Below are 22,872 nucleotides of genomic sequence, written 5' to 3' on the forward strand. Positions count from 1 at the left end.
ATTAAGTGGCTAATTTCACCTTTAAAATTGATTGGTAAATTACAATTTTCACCGACAAATTTAGCCTACCAGGCTAAGAGGGACAGATATAAATAGTGACCTAAGAAAAAGCCGTTTGAGCAAAGCACCCTTACGAGAGATGCCTGCATGCCCTCTTTCTCCCTCTGTCATTAAAAGTTCGATTCTAAACTGGGTTCGACTCTTAATTTATTCCTAGAAGAACCAAAATCCTATATAATGAAGGACACAACCATTTACTTACGATGAGAAATGTGCTCTCAATATATTCCAGACAATATATGTGTGCTTTTAAGCTGTATTTACAGAGAAGCCATTATGCCAACAGAGCAACAAATCACAAACTGGACATGAATCTTGATACCAATAACGTTAAACTTCACTAATACCAACATCAAATCACTATTTACAAACAGGACATGAATATTGATACTGATAAGAATAGCATCACTAATACCAGCATCAAAGTGTGTGAGACTGCACATTCCATGGCGTTTATGCACTAAAACCCCTGTGGAGGGAACTCCAAGTATTGGACGGGACGCTGGGACAAGCTTGTGCTGATGCCTCCACCATCTGCTCCATCTTAATTCCATCATTACAGATATTGGCGATGGATCGCATGTGTTTCATTCCATATTGGGATAACGATCCACAGTGTGTCTCAAATGTTCTTACCTGCACATAGGATAAATTAGTTTGATTTCCGAGGCATAAAGCAACAAAAAAATTATTATGTTCCATGCATACAGTCAAGCTACAATGATGAAATAATCTTTTCCTCCCTATTTGTCCCAAATCTCAAGAAATTAAGCAACTCTATGATATTGCAGCTTTTGTACTTACAAAGGATTTTAGGCAGGTCCAGTCATCAACAAGAGGTTGACCTACAGGTCGAACACGCTTCAGCACCTCAGGACCTTTTTGAATTCCAAACAGAAGCTTACCAACAAGAGCCATGCTGTTGTCTAGGTGCATTCTGTGTGACATAGCTTCAGTGAATTGTTTCCGAGCTTCAACTTTCCGAGCAGAGCCTTCAGGAGCCTTGCGGAACTGCCAGAATTGGAGGGAAAAACATAAAAAATCAGCAATAAAGCATTTCACATCAAGGCACAAAGGCTACTCAGCAGTCAGCTCAGCATGGATGGATATCATAAGCAGCCAAATTAGGCACCAACTTTCGGTAATGCAGCAAATTAACTGAAAAACACATAAACCCCAAGAATTAAATCCGTTTCTTTGACTAAAATCTTACTCTAAACTGCATCTCGATCATGTAATATTACTTGTATCTCCAAACCAATCTGTCTATCCTCAATGTCAATAGAAGGAATCTTTCAGTTTCATCAATTAAAAGACAAAAAGGAATCTTTCGGTTTCCATCAATTAAAAGACAAAAAGGAATCTTTCAGCAGCTTAATCTCAGAAATGTGAGCCCCAAAATGGAAATGCTTCTATAATATTTAAACAGCAAAATAGTGTCGCATATCCTCTCATTTGGCTCTAGAATTCTATAAAGCAACCAGGTTTATTTTCAAATGCCTGAGCTGTGCCTTGTCAAAATATTATCTCATTGCAGCGTAGCACCACCTTGGTACACCATCAATAGATCTCCCTGATTAGACTAGGCCAAGAGCTAAATAATTGGGCAGACCGGATTAGACTAGGACAAGAGCCAAATAATTGGGCAGACTGCCCAAGGAAAGTCAAAGACTATCTTTTTATTGTGAACGTGGTCTCAGGGCAACTGGGCCAGCTTGTACGCATCTTCACTATTCTACTGGAAACCCGCTACCTCGTACCAGCACAGGTACGGGTTTACCCTGCCCACTAAGGCTTAGGAAGATGGGAAGACAACACCTACTGTTTTTCTGCCTTGGCTGGAATTCGAACCTGAGAAATCAAAGACTATTGAATTTTTTAAATCATTTATAAAAAATAACAATGCTCCTTTGATTCTTTTTTACAATGTTTGACTAATCATGAGTTTAAGATGTTAAATTGACATGTGTTATATTAGTGGCAGTGGAAGAACTTTTTACATTAATAATTGAAAAATTAGATAGAAAGCATGGGATCAAACATTAATATTAAGATAATGAATGAAAAAATAGTTTGGTGGAGAAAAAGTAGGATCAAAGTTTTTTTTTGCACGAGGAAAAAAGTAGCATTGAAGTTTAAATTTAGAATTTAAATGAATTTGAACTCTTGAAAGGAGTGAAAGTTGTATAGAATATGTCACTAGTGAAATTGCGTTCAAACAATTTGGGATATTGCAAAATGGAGAACGTCATATAAATAGGCTAGAATCTTTTCGAAAGTAACTAAACCACCTTAATCTGGTTATATAACAAGGTACTCGGGGTGTCGCCATGGAGCAAAGATACTCTTTTAAGAGGAGATAGTGTTAACTAATGTGCTTCAAGACTCAAACGCTTTATTTCCTGCTGGTTTATAGCTATTTGATATCTTTGCTTCTTATGCGTAATGCAAACTTATTTTCCTCAAACTCAGGAATCTCTAAGTTCTACCAAAAAACACGAAAACTGTCAGAGCATACCTTGTCCCAGAAATGCAAAAGATCTGCGTCACGCTGGTTGACAGCCTTTGATGATGCCCACAAGGAATTATCATCTACATAGGTGTAGTTATCATTTGCAGGATTTGTACCCATATAAATGAACAGAGAATCCATACTCAGTTGTAGATCACCAAATTGCAAGACATGGGAACCATAAGCAGAATTTCCATTAGCAGTTCTCTGTTTGACCTGCAAAAAACCAGTAATAGAGACATAACTACACAAAATAATTTAAATGGCATCATAATAAAGCATAGAGAGAAACTACGTCATCTGATAGTTAGTCGCGAAACCCCTTTCTTCTTCTCACTTTTAATAACTGTAAAACATCTGCTTCAGCATCCTAAATTCCTTATATTGTTATTATTTTTACTTTCTAAACTAGAACATCAGCTAGATGGCCTAATTGCGAATGTTCACAAGAACTTACCAGGTGATACTGCTGCCTCAAATTTTCAGTCCGCAAATTGTGCATTTCACTGCTCAGAAATAGATATACAAAATGAGTCAGCAGCTAAGTGTTGGGCTAATAAGATCATTCATAAGCAGAATCGTAACTCTTTAAACTTTTACTTCCATGTTGGGATTAGTTACTAGTTCGAATTTGATACAAATTTATATTTTTTGGGAATTGGTTGGGCTGTGTTCCTATCTATTAATAGGATTTTGGTTTACACGACCTGTTGCGGCAAATGCTTGTCAAAAACATGAATCCAATTTTCATTTCATCCGTTGGGAAGCGATTCAGTAATTAAAGCTTCATGACTCCTTTTTGGTTCTTAAAGTCCCTTTGAGGTATCAACTTAGTGAAATCCCCTATTTCGTATATCGGAAAAAGGAATGATCCGTCGGGGTCAGGATTGCTCTCTGATAATGGATCAGATTGTACCAATATCAACCCCTTTTCTTCCATTTATTCCTATTCCAAGGCAAAAATTCAACAATCTATTAACCAACCTCAAGGAACTATTCATACGTTGTTAAATAGAAATAAGGAATGTCAGTCGTTGATAATTTTGTCAGCAGCCAATTGTTCTCGAATGGGGACTTAATGGAGCCCTTTTACAAATAATATCTCATGGATTTATTGGTGATCATTTCGTCCAAGAAGAGGAGTTCCTCTAATTCTATGAATTTTTCTAGAAGACTCTTTTCTTGAATATTATTCAAAAAAATTTCGTAAAATCCAGAGCATAATGTAAAATCCAAATTTGAAAAGACAAGTAACGGAAACAGAAGTCCTCATATAACAAGTCCCTCCTTGCATTGGCAAGTCACCACTCACATGCACGCAATTTAGCTAGCTGTTGGCACATTGGGATATAAGAATAGTTCAACATCTGAGACTTGAGGAAATAATAAATCAAGAGATCTCAAGAATTTAAGACAATGCCAGGAGAAAAAGGACAAGCACCACCCTCATAGTCATTAAAGCATAGAACAACTAAAACTCAACATCATCCAGCTCTTGACATTGGTAATTACAGAAATGGTTGTCAAAGTCCAGAAAGCTGCATATACCTGTCCTCCATCCAGGAAACAGCATACAAGTCACCCAGGCAGGTCTCATATCCAGGAGGAAGACTAGGATAGTCCCCAGGACAATAGGTGCCCCAGCTGCTCTCTACAGCGTTTGATGCTGTTGTGGCATAAATATTTAGACCTTTAGGAAGAAGACCCTCAAAGATACTTCCGGACTCACAAGCTTCAATGTACAGTACCTGGGAATAGTAAACAGAAGAAGAAAATCAAAAAATAAAGGAAAAATGAGAAAGGGACTTCACAAATATAAAGAATTGCATTGAACATCGCAGCTCACCAAGCTTTTATATGTCCCAGAGGCATGCTTCTTTTTCAACACGTCAATCAGATCACTTGCATAGAGATAGGGATTGGTAGGCATCCCTAGTATACAGTATAGCAGACATGTGAAAAGTGATTATAGTGTATCCAACCCATAATTCAATAAAACAAATTTATGACAATATAAGTGACTGACAGAAAGCATGCAACAACACCCAAGCGTGTGGCCTAGTGGTCAAGGAAGTGGGTGAGAACCATGAGGTCTCAAGTTCGAATACTAGTGGAGACAAAAACACTAGGTGATTTCTTCCATCTGTCCAAATCTTGGTTGATAGAATTACCGGGCACTTGTTGCTGGTGGGAGGTGAAAGGTATCCATGGAATTAGTCGAGGTGTGCGCAAGCTGACCCGGACACCGCGATTATAGAAAAAGGAAGACAAAGCATGCAACCAACGGGACACTATACCTAATGCCTTTCTGTTAAAAATCATGTCCAATAAGATACCATTTCTTATTGATCCACACAAATAATAGAACTACAGACAAAGGTGCTCACTACATAGCTTGACGACTGAAAGTGAAGGTGGTTCATGAACAGACACTACAAAGAGACAAAGTTAGATAGAGATTATGTTTAAGCTTTGTACTGGTGATTTCATCCACTATAGATGTATGTATTACAAAAATCAGAGATGTATTTGCCAATTAGGATGGAAGTAAAGGTGAAGTTTGTGAAACTGGAACCAAGAGCATACAGTCATTCTATTGGTTTTCTCAGAGATGATTTGCCTGATTCTTTTAGTTAGGGGAGAGGTTGCACTAGGGGACGATTACCACAAGTTAATTGGTAATCAATCGGCAAACTGAACTCAAAGCAGATTCAACATATAAGAACCAGAGACAACATTAAACAAAGATTATTGGCCTTCCTAACTATAATAGACATCATCTGCTTGTCAAACATTAGAAAGCAGTGAGGCAATGATCATTCATATTCAATAGACAGAAAGGTCTTGAATTGAAGGCTTAGATGCAAGCCTTAATATAAGGTGATCAAATATAAAAATGCGAGATATAGAAAGCAAAGCAAAAGCCCAATGAGAGATAAATAAGCTACTTACCAAGCACCCCAGGGCCACCATGATCACTATAGAATACGAAAATATGATCATTCGGACCACTATCCACCACCTTTCCACTACCTCCAGTAAGAGCAGTTTTGTTACCAAGGAGAACAGCCAAAAAGTTGTCCACATTAACATCATCTCCAGTATAATCCTGCCTCAAGGAATAACACATGAGACAAGAGTATGATTTAGGTATATACTAAAACATGACAGAAAAACAACTACCTTAGGGACTCCTTTGTAGACATCCTCGCCAGCAGGACTATTAATGATAACTCCTTGTCTTGGGTTCTCTTCATTATAAGCAATGTCATCATACATGAACACAATAATATTCTCATCTTTGAGACCACCTTTTCTCAACAGCTGATACGCGTGGCATACATCAGCCTGATATGAACGTCAAGGTTGACAAGGCTTATTAGTAAACACATGAAAAGAAACTATGAAGACACTCCGCATTGTTACAGTTAGGAGCAGGTTTATTCCATTCCCTACAGTCCCAAATCTGATTTATCAAAAAAGAAGGAAAATGCTGTATTAGCAAAACTCTTTACAAACTGATTTTTCCCCTAAAGTTGTCTTGATGGGATGAGTTTCACAGACTTTACAAGCTACCAAACGTATTTCTGGTAAAACTGCAGTGCAACAAAAAGGCTTCGTTTGTCAATTGTACCACCGACGAATGAGGACTTAAAATAAGAAAAGGATCACATTCAAACTATCAAATTATCTATACACCATAATCTGACCGAACTCCAGCTCTCTAAATTTCTTCAGTGGGCATGACAACATTCATATGAAAGCGGTCACTCATACAAAGTGCTCGAGAACGAGACAAAAAAGAAGAAAATCAACTGAGGAAATTTCTCTCTTGTGGTAGTCAATAGTAATGACCTGTCCCATGGGCATACTAATCTAGGTTAGTAATCATGAAGTTCAGCTTTTCCAAGTATTACACTGCATCAAAATAATTCTCACATTTCATAACTTTTAATTTTAACGAGTGTAGTGTAACCAAAGTCCAAATTTTAACAATTTTAGTATAACCTTTTACTAGGTTCCCCAGCTCTGCCTAATTCACATCCAATGAAAAACCTAGAGCTTGTGAACAAAATATTTATTCAATCAGTTCACTCTATAAGGTAATTACAGATAAATTAATGACAAACATTAACAGAGGACCTGGTAAAAATGGTAATAAACCAACTATCACAGGTTAAAATTCACAGATAGTGTAAAAAGTTCATTACACTGTTACAGTGTAATGGAGTATAACTTAAATCCTATATGAAAAAGCATCAGAGTACATGTTTCTAGCTCGCTAGCTCATTCAACCAATCAAAAGTTAAATAAAAACATCAACATAGATTTACTGAAAATTTTCCTCCGTATTTTAACCAAAATAAGCAAACCATCTATGTACATATTATTTCAAAAAAAAAAAAAAAAAGGTACTACCCACATCCAGATATTATAAACAACAAAATAAAATAGATCAGAAGGAAAACAAACTCGTGCACATCAGAAAAGTAAAAAATTTCAAAGGAAAATAAAAAGCATTTTCTAAAGGCCAAATAGTCATAACAATAACCTGATGTCTATAATTCCAATAACCATTTGATCCGGCAAGAAGGACGGCCCATCTAGTACCAACAGAGTCATCGGCTTCATCGAAGAATCTGGAAGCTTCCGATGGAAGTTTCAAAACATTACGCCCGGCGGCGGCGGCGATGACGGAGAGGCCGACGAGGAAGAAAATTCCGGCAACATACGAAATCATTATCAATTAAATTAGCAATTAAAAATGGATATCCTAAAGGTTCTGCTATTTATAGCAAGTAATTACAGATAATATCCACAGTTCACTTCAATTAGAATATTCAGTGGATTTGACGTGGACGGCTGGGATTGATTGAAAGGAGCTTTCGTGCTTTCTTATTATAATAATCATCATGTCTTCCTCTGACAAATATTTTAAAGCCAGGGAGTGGGTGAAGGACAAGTACTACCGAAGAAATTTCGTCGGTAGAGACAAACTACCTTTTGCATTTTCCTATTTTAGTTTTTTCTTAAAACCCATTAAAAGGCTCTCTCTTCTTCTTCTTTTTTTTTTTTTTTTGTCCACTAGTTTTGTCCCTTGTGTTAATGAAAAATAAAATTTTATAAATAAAATAAATAATATTCAAAAATATATTTATGTTATTATATAAAATTAAAATTAGTTATTCCTTAGGAGTTTGATCTAGTATAATAGTTCTTCCTTCGATAGTTTCTCTTGCTTGCTTTATTGTACAAAAAAAGTTATAGGAGTAGCGTTTGATTGAAAGGTAAAAAAATCATTCAACTTTACCTGAGGACCTGGGTACGTGCATTGCATGTATATTTCATGTTACTTATTAAAAAATTTATGTAAGATGGTTTACCAACAATTAATTTTTTTTTATCTTTACTCATTTTACGGTACTGCTAAAGCTGTAACCTTATTCTATTGATAACTTAATAATCATATAGGCATCCGAACTCGATTATTATTAACAATTTTTATATTATTTTTTTTGCTCAATTATTATCTTATTTTACCTATAATTTCTTTCTAAAGTACTTTTACTCGCGACCAATTACATATATATGTTCTTTTTATATTCCTATTTTTGTGTACAAAATATATATTGATCAACTTATTCTACCATTTAAAATAATGTTACATTTAAAAAAGATTATCATTTGATTATTTCTTAATATTTAGACAATAAAAATGGACAAAACTTGTAAGTATATTTCAAATTCTACGTCCTTATTGTTAAAAGAAAATAGAATGTTACAATTGCTTTTTAAAGTCTAAATTCATGCCACCTTAATATGAATTATCATTAATGTTTTCATTTTTTTAAATCAAAACTATGACTTAAATGCACTATTTCTTATCTGCCTTTTTAAATATTAGGCATAAAATTGATGGATCGGTTATTTACTTAATTTTATTTAAAACACACGTTATTTACTTTTTTTCACAGAATATATATCCATGAAAGCAACATGTAAGAATTATAATTATGTGACATATAATTCAAATAAGGAAAATATTTAAGTTAGGTAAAGTTTTAATTGACTTTAAAGTCCTAAATTTTAGGGTTTCCTACCTAGTTCAATGGAAAATAATTTAATAACAAAATTTTTAGTCAATTTCAAAGAACTAAATATTAGGAGAATAATTAAATGACTATTTTGTCTAGTGTGAACTCCAATTTTAAAGGGTAAAAAAGGGGAACGACATTTCGCTAAGGGCCTTCGTGCCTTTAATATAGTATAGATTAAAGGCGCTATAGCTCTTTTCATTCACAAGTATTATAGCTTGTTCGGTCAAGCCTCTCCAAGTTTGAAAAGTATTTTTTTAAAGTATTTTTTTAAAAGAGTACTTTTTCCAAAATTAAATTATTTGGTCAAGCTTTTAGAAGAAAAAAAGTGCTTTTAAATAGAAGCAGAAGCAGGAAAAAATAATTTTTTTGCAGAAACACTTTTTTAGAAGTACTTTTGAGAAAAATACTTAGAAGCACTTTTTAAAAGCTTGGTCAAACATTAATTGCTGCTTAGAAGTGCTTTCCAAATTAATTCGCTAACACAAACTGTTTCTCGCCAAAAGTACTTTTGAAAAAAAAAAAAAACACTTCTCAAATAAGCCGATTTTTCGAGCTTCGCCAAACATGCTATTAAACTCAAAACCACTGATTAAGAGTATATATTGTAAAGCTGAACCACAACAAGAAGCACCATTCTCGCAAAAAGAAAGAATAAGCTCAACAAAGTTAAAGATAATATTTGGTTGATGTTTATAAACGAGTATTTAAAGTTAAAGTTGAAAAAGCATTTGCAAGTAGTAATTATGTTTAGATATGAATTTCACTTGAAAAAAAATCCGAAGTTTTTATGATTGAAAACTATATTTTCACTTGGAATACTCATCAAACTAGCTAGTTTTCAACTTCAAATTCATTATTTTGAGTTGAAGTTGGAATAAATGGACATAATTATAAAAGAAACATTGATTTGCAAATAATATTTCATTGTTGCTGAAGTTGAAACAATTGAAAAACATCCTAATTAAATTTCTGTAGATCAGAAGCCTAAATATTTTGGGGCAAGCAGAAGTAGAGGTTCCAAAGCACCGGGAGCAAATTTTCTAGCAAAAAGACAACACATTGATGTATTTCTGTCATTGTAAGAACATGTATCTCCTTCCAGCATTCTCTTCATAAGCTCTTCTGTAATATCTGTTTTTCCAAACATAGCAGGGTGAGCGCCGCCCCTAGACCAATCGACCCACGTTATACTTCTATTCGCCAAGAGATTAGCTGCTTGAATTGTCAACATGGTCGCGAAGTAATGCTCATCAGCATAACATGCTGGCTTGCAGAACTCCGCGAACTTGGGATAGAATTTTGTGTCTTCAACTATGTAAAGAGCAAGCTTTCTATTAACCTCAAACCATTGTGACCCTTTGCGCCATTGAGTAATGTTAACCTCAGGTTCCATATTGTTGTTATATCGACCTCTTCCATGTGGTCCAGGATCATCAAATGCACTAACGAAGCTGTGATTTGATCTCATTATGTAGTTGTAAATAATGCTGAAATTGTAGAGGGGTATGCATGACTCAGAAAGCAGAACAAACCACTCATTGGAGATATCAAGTAATGCATTTGCGAGAAGTCTCCGCTCAGCATCAGTGATACTTATTTCCCCCCATTCTGCCACCTTCAGAACAAACATCATAAGATTATCAGCTTCTAACTCAAAGACTAGGCCAATCTTTTAAAACATGTTATTTATGCAGATATCAGCGACAATAGAATGCAGATCATTTCCCAGCAAAAGGCAATCAAGAACAACAAAATATGAAAATGTGGAAGCCATCATCACAGATGCAGCGTAAGAGGATAAAAGGAAAAGAAAGAAGAATATCAGGCAATTCTAACACCGTAATCATCAAATGATGTTCATATATTTTAAGTCTATTCTCTTTTTTGAGCTAATTAGTGTAACATATCCTAACCATATACTGAATAGCACATCATGCACTATTTTTTCATATTCGTGCAATATCACATTCGATGTAACCTTTTACACAGTTTGACATCTTTCTTTTGGGCTCCTTCTCCTGTTGGCATCCTGTCCACTTCCATGCCTATGGGAATGAGGTCATAGGTATAGAATTATTGCACCAGAATAAAATGCTCGGCAGTGAGCATATAAACACAAAGGATTTAGCAGAACTAATTGTATTATAGTGAATTTTAGTATCAGTACATGCTTAGAAACAATTGTGCATGCTTTCTCCTTATTTCAACCACAAAAGCTATATAATTAGTCCTCATCTCTTAACTCATGATCAACCTTCATAAATGCTCATGGAACCCGATAATTCTGCCATATACAGAGGATCAATAGATTGATAAGCTCACTGCTGCGGTCCAATCTTCAAATGAATGATAAAGGATAAAAAACATGGACGAAAAACAACATTTCACAGCATGTGTGTTTCACATAGCATTAGCTAACTTATTGGTCTTTCTCATTTTAATTGCAAGTTAATTTTCATCCACACCATCTCCTTAATATCCCTACAAATGGAGATGTACATACTACCTGCAGCTATCTAAAAATGTTCGATCGAATAACACCAACTTCATATAGGAAAATGTTGATGTATTACAAACTGAGTTTCGAGACATAAAGGAGTTGCATTTCCTGCATTCACAAAAAAAAAAAAAGAAGGCAAATTAATTGATTCCAATTGGCACCTTCGAACATGCTTTGACACATTCCCTTATTTGATCAGTTAGATTAGTCTCTTTATAAAGATCTGGCCTGTTTTTTAAGTGAAATTGCAAAAATTAAAAGATTAAAAAATAATTTTTTTTATTTAACTCGACGACTCTTCCTGTCCACATATAAGACTCAAAACAGCGAGACAATGAGAAAATGTACGAGGTATAGAATTAGATAAGCAACATATGCAGAATCAAACACACAATCTGCATCATCAACATACCTGACTTGGAATCTGCCTCTTGTAGAAAACTGAAGAGGGTGGATAATTAGCTCGAAATGGTGGCAACGAATGAATATAAATCGAATAAAGTCTCTTTTGTCCCTTAAAAAATCTCTCCCATAGAGGCGCAAACGGCAATTGCTCCTTGGTCAAGAACATGAATGCAATCGTAGGAACCCTCTTAAATGGATACTCCTTTATTCGCGACGCCAAAGAAGCCCTCCAGAACACCTCTTTATCACTCATGGTATGTAACATTTTTGATGGAGGCTTAATCCACGGCTCCAAGTTAATTGATTCTTCATTTTTACAAGGCTGCAAACTAGGATTTACTGATGCAGGAACTAAGCTTTGAAATCCAAAATGCTTGATCATATAAATACTAGCCAGAGGAAAAGTGAAACACAAAAACAAGAACAACATAAGTAACTGCAGCAGCCATTGTGGCAAAATCCTACCTTGGTTTACCCTACCTACAACTAAAGAATCTTTAGTCTCCTCCATTGGACCAAATCTCAATTGCACCTATTGTTATGGTTAGAGAGCTATATAAAAGGCACATACTTATGGTGTTTACACTAAATTGGGTTAAATTTACCATGGTTAAGTGATAAACTAGGCCGCCCGAATATAATCAATCACTAACCATGTAACATGAAGATTCTAATAAGATTGCAGCAATCTAGCATGAGATATTTCCTTTTCGAGGATCCTTGTTGTCAAGAATGAAGATTCCATAATACCCATTTTCCATAAAAGCAGCTAGGTTGAGGTTAAATTAAATCCCCTTTGTTGAAAATCATAGTGTTAATAGGGCAAAAATATTTTTGTCTTTACATATATAACATTCTTGTACCTTTTGAGTCCCCTTTATTTGGATTTTTAGCTCCGCCGCTGCATTAAGAATTTTCCCACATAAGAACAAAATCAAGATTTTATAAACAGTAATATAATTTACAGTAAAACCAGGTTGACAGACTTCGATTTACCACCGTAATTGCTGAATTACCGTTTCAAGAACAAAAGGCTGAAGCTTTTCATTGAAGAATTCAATATAAAATATAGGATTCAACAGCAACAGTAGGATTTGTTGCAAAAATCTTTCATCAAATGAAAGTAACGAAGAACCTGAAGTTAGCATAGCGGTAAAAAGAGTAATCGTCGAAAATGAAATGTTAAATTAGATTAATTTCCAATCTTATGCTCAAGAAAGTTATGCAATAAACCATTAAAAAAAGCTTTCTTGTTACATTAAAATCTTTATAGTAGTAACCAATTTTTAATCTTTCTTCTGCCAAAACTCTGACAATTTTTTGTGGAACATAACTCTTGAAATCTATTACATTTCTCAATGTAATTATCTGAATTTTTGGAAATTAAATGGTGAATTCGACTGTTGATTAGGTTTTTAGCTAGGTCGCCTCAAAAATTGGTCGGTGGCCGACCTTCGCCTATTTTTGTCTCGTTTTTGGGACGAGCTTTGCTCATTTTTTGACCTCCTTCCATCCTCACACTCTCCAAACCTTCCCAAACAATTTCCCCAAGGCTCCAAATAAATTTCAAAAAAATACACCATAATCCAACATCAAAGTTAGCCAAAAGTGAAGAATAACCCCTCTATGGTGTTGTGAAGTGAATAAGAATGATGATGAGCTAAGTTAAGCTTAGGGATCAAATGTTATCTACTGCCTAAGGTATGTTTAATATCATTTTGGTGGTGTTTAAGGCTAATTACATGCTGGTTGTGGTGTTGGAGTGAAAGATTACAAGATAGCATTTGAAAGGGGAAGAGATGTTGTTATCTTTTTTTGGGTTGTATATATATATAACTTGATTATGATATGGTTTCTATTATTATGCATGTCTATATATTTATCAAGTGAATTGATAAAAGAAATATATGAAACTTGAGATTGGAAGTGAAGATTAGCTTAAGCCACTTCTATGGTGTTGTATTGCCATTGAGGGCTGTTGTAAGCTACATATAACTTGAATTCCGACTTGAATCTACTGTAGGAGGTAGTACATTGTGCTCTTGAATGTGCTTAAGGTTATCTTGACGGTTATTAAGTTAAATGAATGGATTAGACATGAACTAGTGAATAAAGTTGCTAACTGAGAATACTTGGAGTTGTGGATTATTTTCTTAGTTATAAATATATGGTATAAGGCTGAAATCATTCATGAATGAATTCATTATCATGTTAATGATACTGTTAAGTTAAAGTAAGAAATTTTTATGGGGTTATATGGGGTAGACGGATTCCAATCAGAGCTTGCTGCTCGTCGTGAACTAGTTATGACTTGTTGTTATATGGTGTTTTATTATAGATACTTATATGTTGCTGGATTTCTGCGGTTGTTGTTGTTAGTATATAGTATTGGAGGAGGCCCTTGTTACAGGGGAGATGCTGCCGAATTTACGTAAATGAGCAACTAATTTAAGTTACGAACTTAGCCTTTACTCAACACTGATTTTAAATCTCCTTATGCTATGGTAGATCGAATTGAGTTGTTTGAAGAGTTGCTTGGAAGGTATTGAGGACTCAACGAGGTTAAGGTATGTTAAGGCTAAACCCGTTGAGTCCTTAATACCTTCCAAGCAACTCTTCAAACAAGTCAACTCAATCTATCATAGTATAAGGAGATTCAAAATCAATGCTGAGCAAAGGCTAAGTCTGTAACTTAAGCTAGTAGCTCATTTACATAAATTCGGGCAGCATCTCCTCTGTAACAAGGGCCTCTTCCAATACCATATACCAACAACAACAACCAGAGAAATTCATCAACATATAAATATCAATAACAAGACACCATATAACAACAACAAGTCACAACTACTTCACGACGAGCGGCAAGCTCCGATTGAAATCCGTATAACCCATATCACCTCTTATAGACTTCTTACATTAACTTAACAGTATTATTAACATGATAATTAAGTCATTCATCAATGATACCATCCTTTTACGATATATTTATAACAAAGGAAACAATCCACAACTCCAACTATCTTCAATTAGTAACTTTATTCACTAGTTCATGTCTACTCCATCCATTTAACTTAATCAATATTAGGATAACCTTAAGAACGTACAAGAACACAATACACATACCTCCTATAGTAACTTTAAGTCGAAATCGAAGTTATATTCAGCTTACAATAACCCTCAATGACAATACAACACCATAAAAGTGACTTAAGCTAATCCAAGTATTATCTTGTAGTTTATCATCCTAACAACTTAACCAACATACAAGCAAGCTTAAGCACAATTAGTAGCCTGTTATACTCACCTTAGCAAGTAGCAACAACTTGGAATTTCAGTAAAACACAGCCCACAACAATCCTTAATGACAACACAACCTCAAAGAGGTGTTGTTCTTCACTAGAACTAATTTTTGATGTTGAAATATGGTGTAATCACTTTGGAATCACTTCAAACCTTTGTGGTATCTGTTTAGAAGGGTTAGAAGAAGTTTGGAGACGAAGTTGAGTTGAAAATGAGTTAAAAATAGGCGTCCAAATCGTTTATAAAATGAAGTAGGTCGACCACCGCCTAAGTGGGTCCCATTGAGAGTTGCTTGCACGGTCTTGCAAAAATGTGAATATTTCTCTACTCCGATGTCGTATCGACGAACGGTTTAATGCATTAGAAACTAGACTCATAGATCTTCAATTTGGTAGGTATATCACCCCATAATTCCAAGTATATTTGGAGAAAAGCTCAGCCACATTGGACCTAATTTTCAGCATATTTATGAATATAACTTGTGATGACCTTTGCCAACTTTTGTCCACAACTTGCCTGCCTTCAAAACGTAGAAAATGACTATCATACGACTAAAATAACTCATAGAATAACCTCCTTATAATGTTAATAACCCTAGTATCACCCCAAAGTACATGTTATAATATTCCAAACTTGTCGACTTTCGACGAAACTTATTTTCTTCAATTGGTTTAGCTTCTATGCTTTCCAACCCTCTTGGTACTCGTTATTCATGATCTTAAATATTTGTAACCTTAAAGGTAACATGATTAACTTACTTTATTTGCTTCCAAATAAAATCTTATTTTTGAGCTTACATCAATTGACTTACGAAGTACTCTCACGTACGAAAAAATGGGCTGTAAAATCATTCCCCCTTTGGAACATTCGTCCTCGAATGTTGACTGATGCACTTATCCTTCTCTCAAGAAATAGCTCTTACAAATACTCTTATATTGCCTTTTCCATCTAGGGAGCTATTCGGTGAATAAATCCAAATGCTAGGGCATTCCCCCTTCATACATCTTTCTCACACCGCGACTTGTGGTCGAAATTCTTCCAATCTCGTAACTGTTTCTACCTTCTTTCATGCAGCCTGTATGATTCTGACCTTGTATGTGTGCCTTTGCGACTCTTCTCTCCTTTTTTCCCTAGCTTTTATCCAATCTCCGGACCTCACTTTGTGAACATATATAGTACTATGACAAGCTGTCCCTCTGGGCATCTATAGGTGTACTAAAGTTCTTCGCTCGGTACTTTGTCAAACTTACGACTTTTGCTATATCTTGTTTCATAACCTCAATTATCTATGCTTATGACTTTACTACAACTAGGTAGGTCATACTATTCGGTTTATTATTACCGAGGTCTGCCACCCAACTCCAGGTTACTCTCTCACCGCTTATCCTGTATGTATAAATCTAATTCCATTAATACTTCCTCATTATTGTTCATCTTAAGAATGACAACCTAATCTCCTCTCATACTTTTTAACTTTTATCCATCCATCGTTGATCCAGCTTAATGTCTATCTTAATCTACCACTCATAACTTGAAACCTCTTACGTAATACATTGTCACTGGGGCTCACGTCTCATCGGGGAACATCTTAAGTGATTTGCTTGATCCACTTAAGGATGATACTATACTTCAATAACTGTATTTCATAGCATCCCAACATGATTCATCTTATGGGGGTATTTTAATCCCGTGCAATTCATGAAATCCATTCTCTTTAAATCATTACTCAATCAAAGGCCTATATGTTATTCACTTATCATTTATCACAATTACACCCTTATTCTTCTACCAGGGCATCATTCCATCTCTTCTAAATGCACCTAGTCTTAGACTCCTCCGAGTTCATTCAGGCTGTACCGAGCTTTCAATAACTTACGGAAGCCATCAACTCTCTTGTTGTGATGGCTTTAATCCCGAGGAATCACCGATTCTTGTCACCTTCTCACTCGTCTTTTTTTATCCTTACTCCTATCTACCTAAAACCTTGTGACTCTACGATACTTTAGCTTGCGACCTACATATATCTATTTATATTACTCGCAACCTTCCTTTAACTTGCTATTCACCATAGATTTCATTTCGTGCCTTCTCAGTTTTCTTTAAATGTAAGCAATTACTTTTCCTAGTCGTTCTGCCAGTTGTTGCATGAATACATGGCTTATCTTATTGCTCACAAATACTTGAATTTTTCTATAACTCATATGATCTCAAATATCACTTTTGGTTTTTACTTCCCCGTTCATTAGCCACGATAGGTGCCACCTCTAATGGAGTATATATACAATATTCTACTGAGAATTTTGTTACAAGATAATTTCTTCTTCAAGTTACTATGTTTAGGTTGAAGCCTTATCCCTTATTTCCTCATCTAGTATTTCTTTGTAGTCCTTAGGGGAGATCCTCTGACTCCTGTAAAGCTGCAAGATTATTACACCGTATACCCGAAGAAATTTTTGATGTTCTCACTCGCCTTTAATTATCCTTAGTTACTTACTCCACGCCCTTGTGCTCGTAGGATTACTTTTGAATTCAAATTTCGATTGTCTCCCTAGTGGCACTCTCTTTTATTTCTGTAACACTTATACGGTACCTTTAACTACCCCAACTCCTATCTGAATATTTCTCAAGGATCATGATGTCCTATCTGCGAGACTGAATTCACTATTTTGGGGTTCACTACGTTTATCTTGCCTGATCTGCTGATTTGTCTGTATCCTCTTGTCTAGCCATAACTAGGCTCTACCTCCATCAATATTAACTACACGTTAGTCTATTCTCATATCTATATTTTACGTAATGTCTCTTGGGTTATGTCCTTTGTCTCAACTTATCTCTTGCATACTGACTCCTTATGTATCAAGTGTTCATTCACACTTATTTATCAATAACATCCTGGCCGGAAACTTTTACTGCCTCTCCTCGGTGTCGTGCTTGTATAATGTTCTTGAGTCGCAACATATCTGTAGGAACTGAATAAATGCAACACCATCCCTTTCTCTTTTTTACCACATTCTTCCTTTACCATTCTATATATACCTAAACCGCTTAACTCCGACTTAATACCATATCACACCATATTCCCCCCTTTAGGGGAGTACTACGATTTAGTACTACGATGATCTACCTATAGATGTTTTACCTCTTCATCCTTGGTGTCTTTTCACATCATTAATGAACCTTACTTGCCTTATGGTAACCCTTCTGTACCAAGGATAACTGAATTTCTTACGCACGAAGGTGACACCTAGTATAACTAGCACATTTAGTCCCTTAAGATTAACACTGCTCAGAGTGCTTGCTTTAGGGAAACGTCTTCCTAAATGAACTTTAAAGTTTGATCTTTGAAATTCTTACGATGCCAACTATTACCAATTCAATCCCTAATTCATGTTCGATTTTTTATCTTGTTTACTATCCCATACTAAATTCTATTATTACGGGGGTCTAATTTTTCCTTCTGGTAATCACGTTCGAGTCACCAACTCAATTCTTGAATGAGGATATAGTCTTTGGCCTATACTCTTTTATTGTCTTAATGCATGTCACCTCTTGTCTTTTCCTTCACTTGACTATTGACTCTGTCATTTTGTCATATTTTGATTTACCGTTATCATCCATTTATCACATCTTACTCATAATGCTTCAATTACTCTCTTCTTATTCTCTGGCTAATATTTCTGTCTATCACTTTATTATGATAACTTCAACAAAACATTCTTTCACTTTTAGCTCCCCTTGCTTCATCTCACTGGCTTTTCAGGTCACCTAACATTCTCTCTTTACTAGGAACGGGAGCCATACAAAGGCAACTATTTATCTTTTCTAGGATTGTGTTGATTATCTAAATTTTCTGGACATTCTAGTATTTCATAGCTAAATGTACTATTCTAGAGTGCACCATCGAGTTGTCTCACAAGGAGAACTATTACCACATTTGCAATATCCTTCGGAAATGTTAGCTAATGATAATAATCCATCTACCATTTTGGGTTACTCTAACCCCAACTGGATCTTGCTATCCCCTTCTTCTCTTAAACTATATTTGTCAACTCCCATAGGCCATAACTGAGATGGGTGTGGTCAATTGTATAGATCTCTGTTATTGTTGAAAGTAACTCATAATACTTATGTTTCTCTGCCTGAATTGTAAAAAGTGATAATCTTCAGTAATTGGATACCTCGTACCCTTCTTCACCATGCTTCTTTTGCTTGTTGAAACTTGTATCTACCTTCTGATTCTCTTATTGCTTTTTACCATATGGGTGGATAGATATTCATGCTTTAGAGATCCTTATCAAGAAGCTTACACATCTTAGTACACACATAATGTACTGAAGGCCTTACATTTACTCATCATAAACGTGATGCAAAATCGAGTTCCTCTAACTCAGCTCTTCCAGAGCCACATTCAATCTCTCACCAACTGTCTTTGTGGATGTATGTATTGTTGTATTATGACTAAAGTCAAATTTAGGAGTTTGAATTCCTATAACTGAGCTCTACCACACGATCTAGAATAAGAAGAAAGAGTGACAGTCCTAAATGTCCAGTAGCCTCCTGCTTATAAGTGTGGTGCATAACACACCAATAAACAAGACTCTACGAGGCACGACTTGTAGATTCCCTAGGACAGAACTACTCTGATACTACTTTTGTCACGACCCAAATCGGAGGGCCGCAACGGGCACCCGCTGCCTTACCCAACCGAGTACCAACGTAATGTATCTTTCTTATCATACCATCATAGGTAAGTGGGCCGGAAGGGCCATCACGATATAACTAGAATAAAACATAAGGGAATACTTAACATAGGATGACCCAAGATGTAATACAAACTTATACATGTGACATACCGTCCTATAAGACCCAAAATGAACACTCGTACAATGAACATAGGCCGATAAGACCATACAATCTTTCATATACATGGCATCTGCCTACAAGACTCTAAGAGTACATACACATCATAAAGGTCGGGACAGGGTCCAACCATCCAATCAATATATTTCCAAATCATACTGACCAAATAGGAAACTCCGGAGCAAGTGGAGTGCACCAACACCTTCCGCTGAGCTGATAGCTTACTAGGAGGAATGTCAACCTGTCTATCAAGACCTGCGGGTATGAAACGCAGCATCCCCAGGAAAAAAGGGACATTAGTACAAATAAAGTATCTAGTATGTAAGGCAGGAAAGCATAAACAAGAACAGTAATGTAAAGAGAGATAGAAGAGATACAACCTGTAACATCTGAGTGCCTCTGGGGGCAACTGACATGAAATGCATAATACATATATATACATAAACTTTAAAAACATACGCCTCTGTGAGCATACGCCTATGTGGGCATCATCATCATCATACCGTACCCGACCTCAAAGAGGACTCGGTATAAACGTACCCGACCATCATAATGCTCGGTAGAATAGTACCCGGTCACGTGGAGATCGGTAAACCCAACTGATCAGTGGTTGCACAATAGGTGCTGTACCCGGCCGACTATAGCACGACTCGGTAGAGTAAAATAGATACTATATATATAATGCATGCTAGACTCATGGAATCACATTCTAAACCATTCGGAGTGACATAAGGTCGTCGCACCTCTAATTAATATTATGGACATCATACCATCAATATGAACTTCTATAGAATTCAAGGATCATACATACTTGCTTAGAATAACTTTATAAGGAAATAACAACATGGGCAACCTTAGTTGCTAGAAGTAGATACGTTATGAAATAGCGTATTCATTTCACTTTAGATCATGCCAATAGAAAGAAGGAAGTGCCTTAACATACCTTAAACCCATTGAATCCTTTATACCTTCCAAGCAACTCTTCAAACAAGTCAACTCAATCTATCATAGTATAAGGAGATTCAAAATTAGTGCTGAGCAAAGGCTAAGTCTGTAACTTAAGCTAGTAGCTCATTTACGTAAATTCGGGCAGCATCTCCCCGGTAACAAAGGCCTCCTCCAATACCATATACCAACAAGAACAACCAAAAAAATTCATCAACATATAAATATCAATAATAAGACACCATATAACAACAACAAGTCACAACTACTTCACGACGAGCGACAAGCTCCGATTGAAATCCGTATAACCCATATCACCCCTTATAGACTTCTTACATTAACTTAACAGTATTATTAACATGATAATGAAGTCATTCATCAATGATTCCATCCTTTTACGATATATGTATAACAAAGGAAACAATCCACAACTCCAACTATCTTCAATTATTAACTTTATTCACTAGTTCATGTCTACTCCATCCATTTAACTTAATCAACATCAGAATAACCTTAAGAACATGCAAGAACACAATACACATACCTCCTATAGTAACTTCAAGTCGAAATCCAAGTTATATTCAGCTTACAACAACCCTCAATGGTAGTGCAACTCCATAGAAGTGACTTAAGCTAATCCAACTATTATCTTGTAGTTTATCATCCTAACAACTTAATCAATATACAAGCAAGCTTAAGAACAATTAATATCCTGTTATACTCACCTTAGCCAGTAGCAACAACTTGGAATTTCAGCAAAACACAGCCCACAACAATCCTCAATGACAACACAACCTCAAAGAGGTGTTGTTCTTCACTTGAACTAAGTTTTGATGTTGAAATATGGTGTAATCACTTCAAACCCTTGTATATCTGTTTAGAAGGGTTAAGGGAAGGTTGGAGACGAAGTTGAGTTGAAAATGAGTTAAAAATAGGCGTCCAAATCGTTTATAAAGTGAAGTAGGTCGACCATCGCCTAAGTGGGTCCCATTGGGAGCTGCTTGCGCGGTCTCGCAAAAAATACAAATATCTCTCTACTACGATGTCATATCGATGAACGGTTTAATGCGTTAGAAACTGAACTCGTAGATCTTCAATTTGGTAGGTAGATCACCCTATAAGTTCAAGTATATTTGGATAAAAGTTCAGTTACATTTGACCTAATTTTCAGAACATTTATGAATGTAACTTGTGATGACCTTTGCCAACTTTTGTTGCACAACTTGCTTGCCTTCAAAACATAGAAAATGACTATCATACAACTAAAATAATTTATAGAATAACCTTCTTATAATGTTAATAACCCTAGTCTCACCCCAAAGTACATGTTATAATATTCCAAACTTGTCGACTTTCGACAAAATTTATTTTCTTCAATTGGTTTAGCTTCTAAGCTTTTCAACCCTCTTGGTACTCGCTATTCATGATCTTAAATATTTGTAACCTCCAAGGTAACATAATTAACTGACTTTATTTGCTTCCAAATAAAATCTTATTTCTGAGTTTACATCAATTGCCTTACGACGTACTCTCACGTACGAAAACATGGGGTATAACAATTATAATACTATTGATGAAAATGATGATGAGGAAATTGATCTTGATGAAACTCAACCGGATGATGATACACCCACTTGTCCTACTCCTTATGTTAACCCAACTAGTAATAACCCTGCTAATCCAAATGATGTCCCATCTGATACTCCTGTTACTGCCCCTACATTTTCTAGATACCCTAGCAAACGGACAGAAATATCTCCTGTTTGGCCATTTTTTACTCAACTAGTTCTAGAAAATAAGGCTAAGTGTAAAACTTGTGGTACGAAGCTAGCTTTTAAATATTTTGGATCGTGGGGGGGGGGGGGGGAGAACTTTGGCTAGACACATAAAAAAATACCCTCAAGATAGAGTCAGATATCTTTGTCTGAAAGCTTTGGCCGAGGGTAAAAGTGTACCTACTCCTAGTCAGGCTGACCCTAGTACCGGTTCAAATAAATTTCAATTGGGAATTAACACTGTTACCGATGGTATTTTATATTATGATCCAAAAAAGATCGGAAAGAATTGGCAAAAATGGTAACTGTTATGTGCTTACCCTATAGTTTTCCTTCTAACCCTTTGTTTGTGCATTATATTACAAAAACTTTTAATCCTACTTATAAAGGTTTTCCTCGAACAATCGTAAAGAACGA

At 35.7% G+C, this 22,872-nt stretch overlaps 2 protein-coding genes across 5 annotated transcripts; both read right to left on the reverse strand.

Annotated features, from left to right (window-relative positions):
* Positions 1-253: 253 nt before the first annotated feature.
* On the reverse strand, positions 254-7,586 carry LOC107779843 (vacuolar-processing enzyme). Its single transcript, XM_016600344.2, has 9 exons — positions 7,125-7,586; positions 5,756-5,920; positions 5,525-5,681; positions 4,419-4,504; positions 4,121-4,320; positions 3,030-3,078; positions 2,579-2,788; positions 865-1,071; positions 254-696 (listed from the first exon to the last, which is right to left on the reverse strand). The coding sequence occupies exons 1-9, from the start codon at positions 7,311-7,313 to the stop codon at positions 514-516; spliced, it is 1,446 nt and encodes a 481-aa protein (XP_016455830.1). The 5' UTR covers positions 7,314-7,586; the 3' UTR covers positions 254-513.
* Positions 7,587-9,568: 1,982 nt separating this feature from the next.
* On the reverse strand, positions 9,569-13,248 carry LOC107805870 (glycosyltransferase BC10-like). 4 transcript variants are annotated; one of them, XM_075241340.1, is made up of 4 exons: positions 12,592-13,247; positions 12,439-12,476; positions 11,583-11,964; positions 9,569-10,285 (listed from the first exon to the last, which is right to left on the reverse strand). In XM_075241340.1, the coding sequence occupies exons 3-4, from the start codon at positions 11,955-11,957 to the stop codon at positions 9,647-9,649; spliced, it is 1,014 nt and encodes a 337-aa protein (XP_075097441.1). In that variant the 5' UTR covers positions 11,958-11,964; positions 12,439-12,476; positions 12,592-13,247; the 3' UTR covers positions 9,569-9,646. The 4 variants fall into 4 exon arrangements, with proteins under 4 accessions (XP_075097441.1, XP_075097440.1, XP_075097439.1 ...); XM_075241339.1 differs by having other exon boundaries at positions 12,572-13,247; XM_075241338.1 differs by having other exon boundaries at positions 11,583-12,476; positions 12,592-13,248.
* Between the last annotated feature and the right edge of the window lie 9,624 nt (positions 13,249-22,872).

Source organism: Nicotiana tabacum, chromosome 20 (genome assembly GCF_000715075.1).
Source record: "Nicotiana tabacum cultivar K326 chromosome 20, ASM71507v2, whole genome shotgun sequence".
NCBI classification, from domain to species: domain Eukaryota; kingdom Viridiplantae; phylum Streptophyta; class Magnoliopsida; order Solanales; family Solanaceae; genus Nicotiana; species Nicotiana tabacum.

Bases quoted from the DNA above. Each gene is read 5' to 3' on its own strand.
- LOC107805870 (XM_075241338.1), bottom strand. From the start codon at position 12,086: ATGGAGGAGACTAAAGATTCTTTAGTTGTAGGTAGGGTAAACCAAGGT. The intron at 10,286-11,582 runs GTATGTTGATGA...TTTGTTCTGAAG, and splicing joins AGAGGCAGATTCCAAGTCAG to GTGGCAGAATGGGGGGAAAT.
- LOC107779843 (XM_016600344.2), bottom strand. From the start codon at position 7,313: ATGATTTCGTATGTTGCCGGAATTTTCTTCCTCGTCGGCCTCTCCGTC. The intron at 5,921-7,124 runs GTTATTGTTATG...CGTTCATATCAG, and splicing joins ATTGGAATTATAGACATCAG to GCTGATGTATGCCACGCGTA. The intron at 4,505-5,524 runs GTAAGTAGCTTA...ACTGTATACTAG, and splicing joins TGGTGGCCCTGGGGTGCTTG to GGATGCCTACCAATCCCTAT.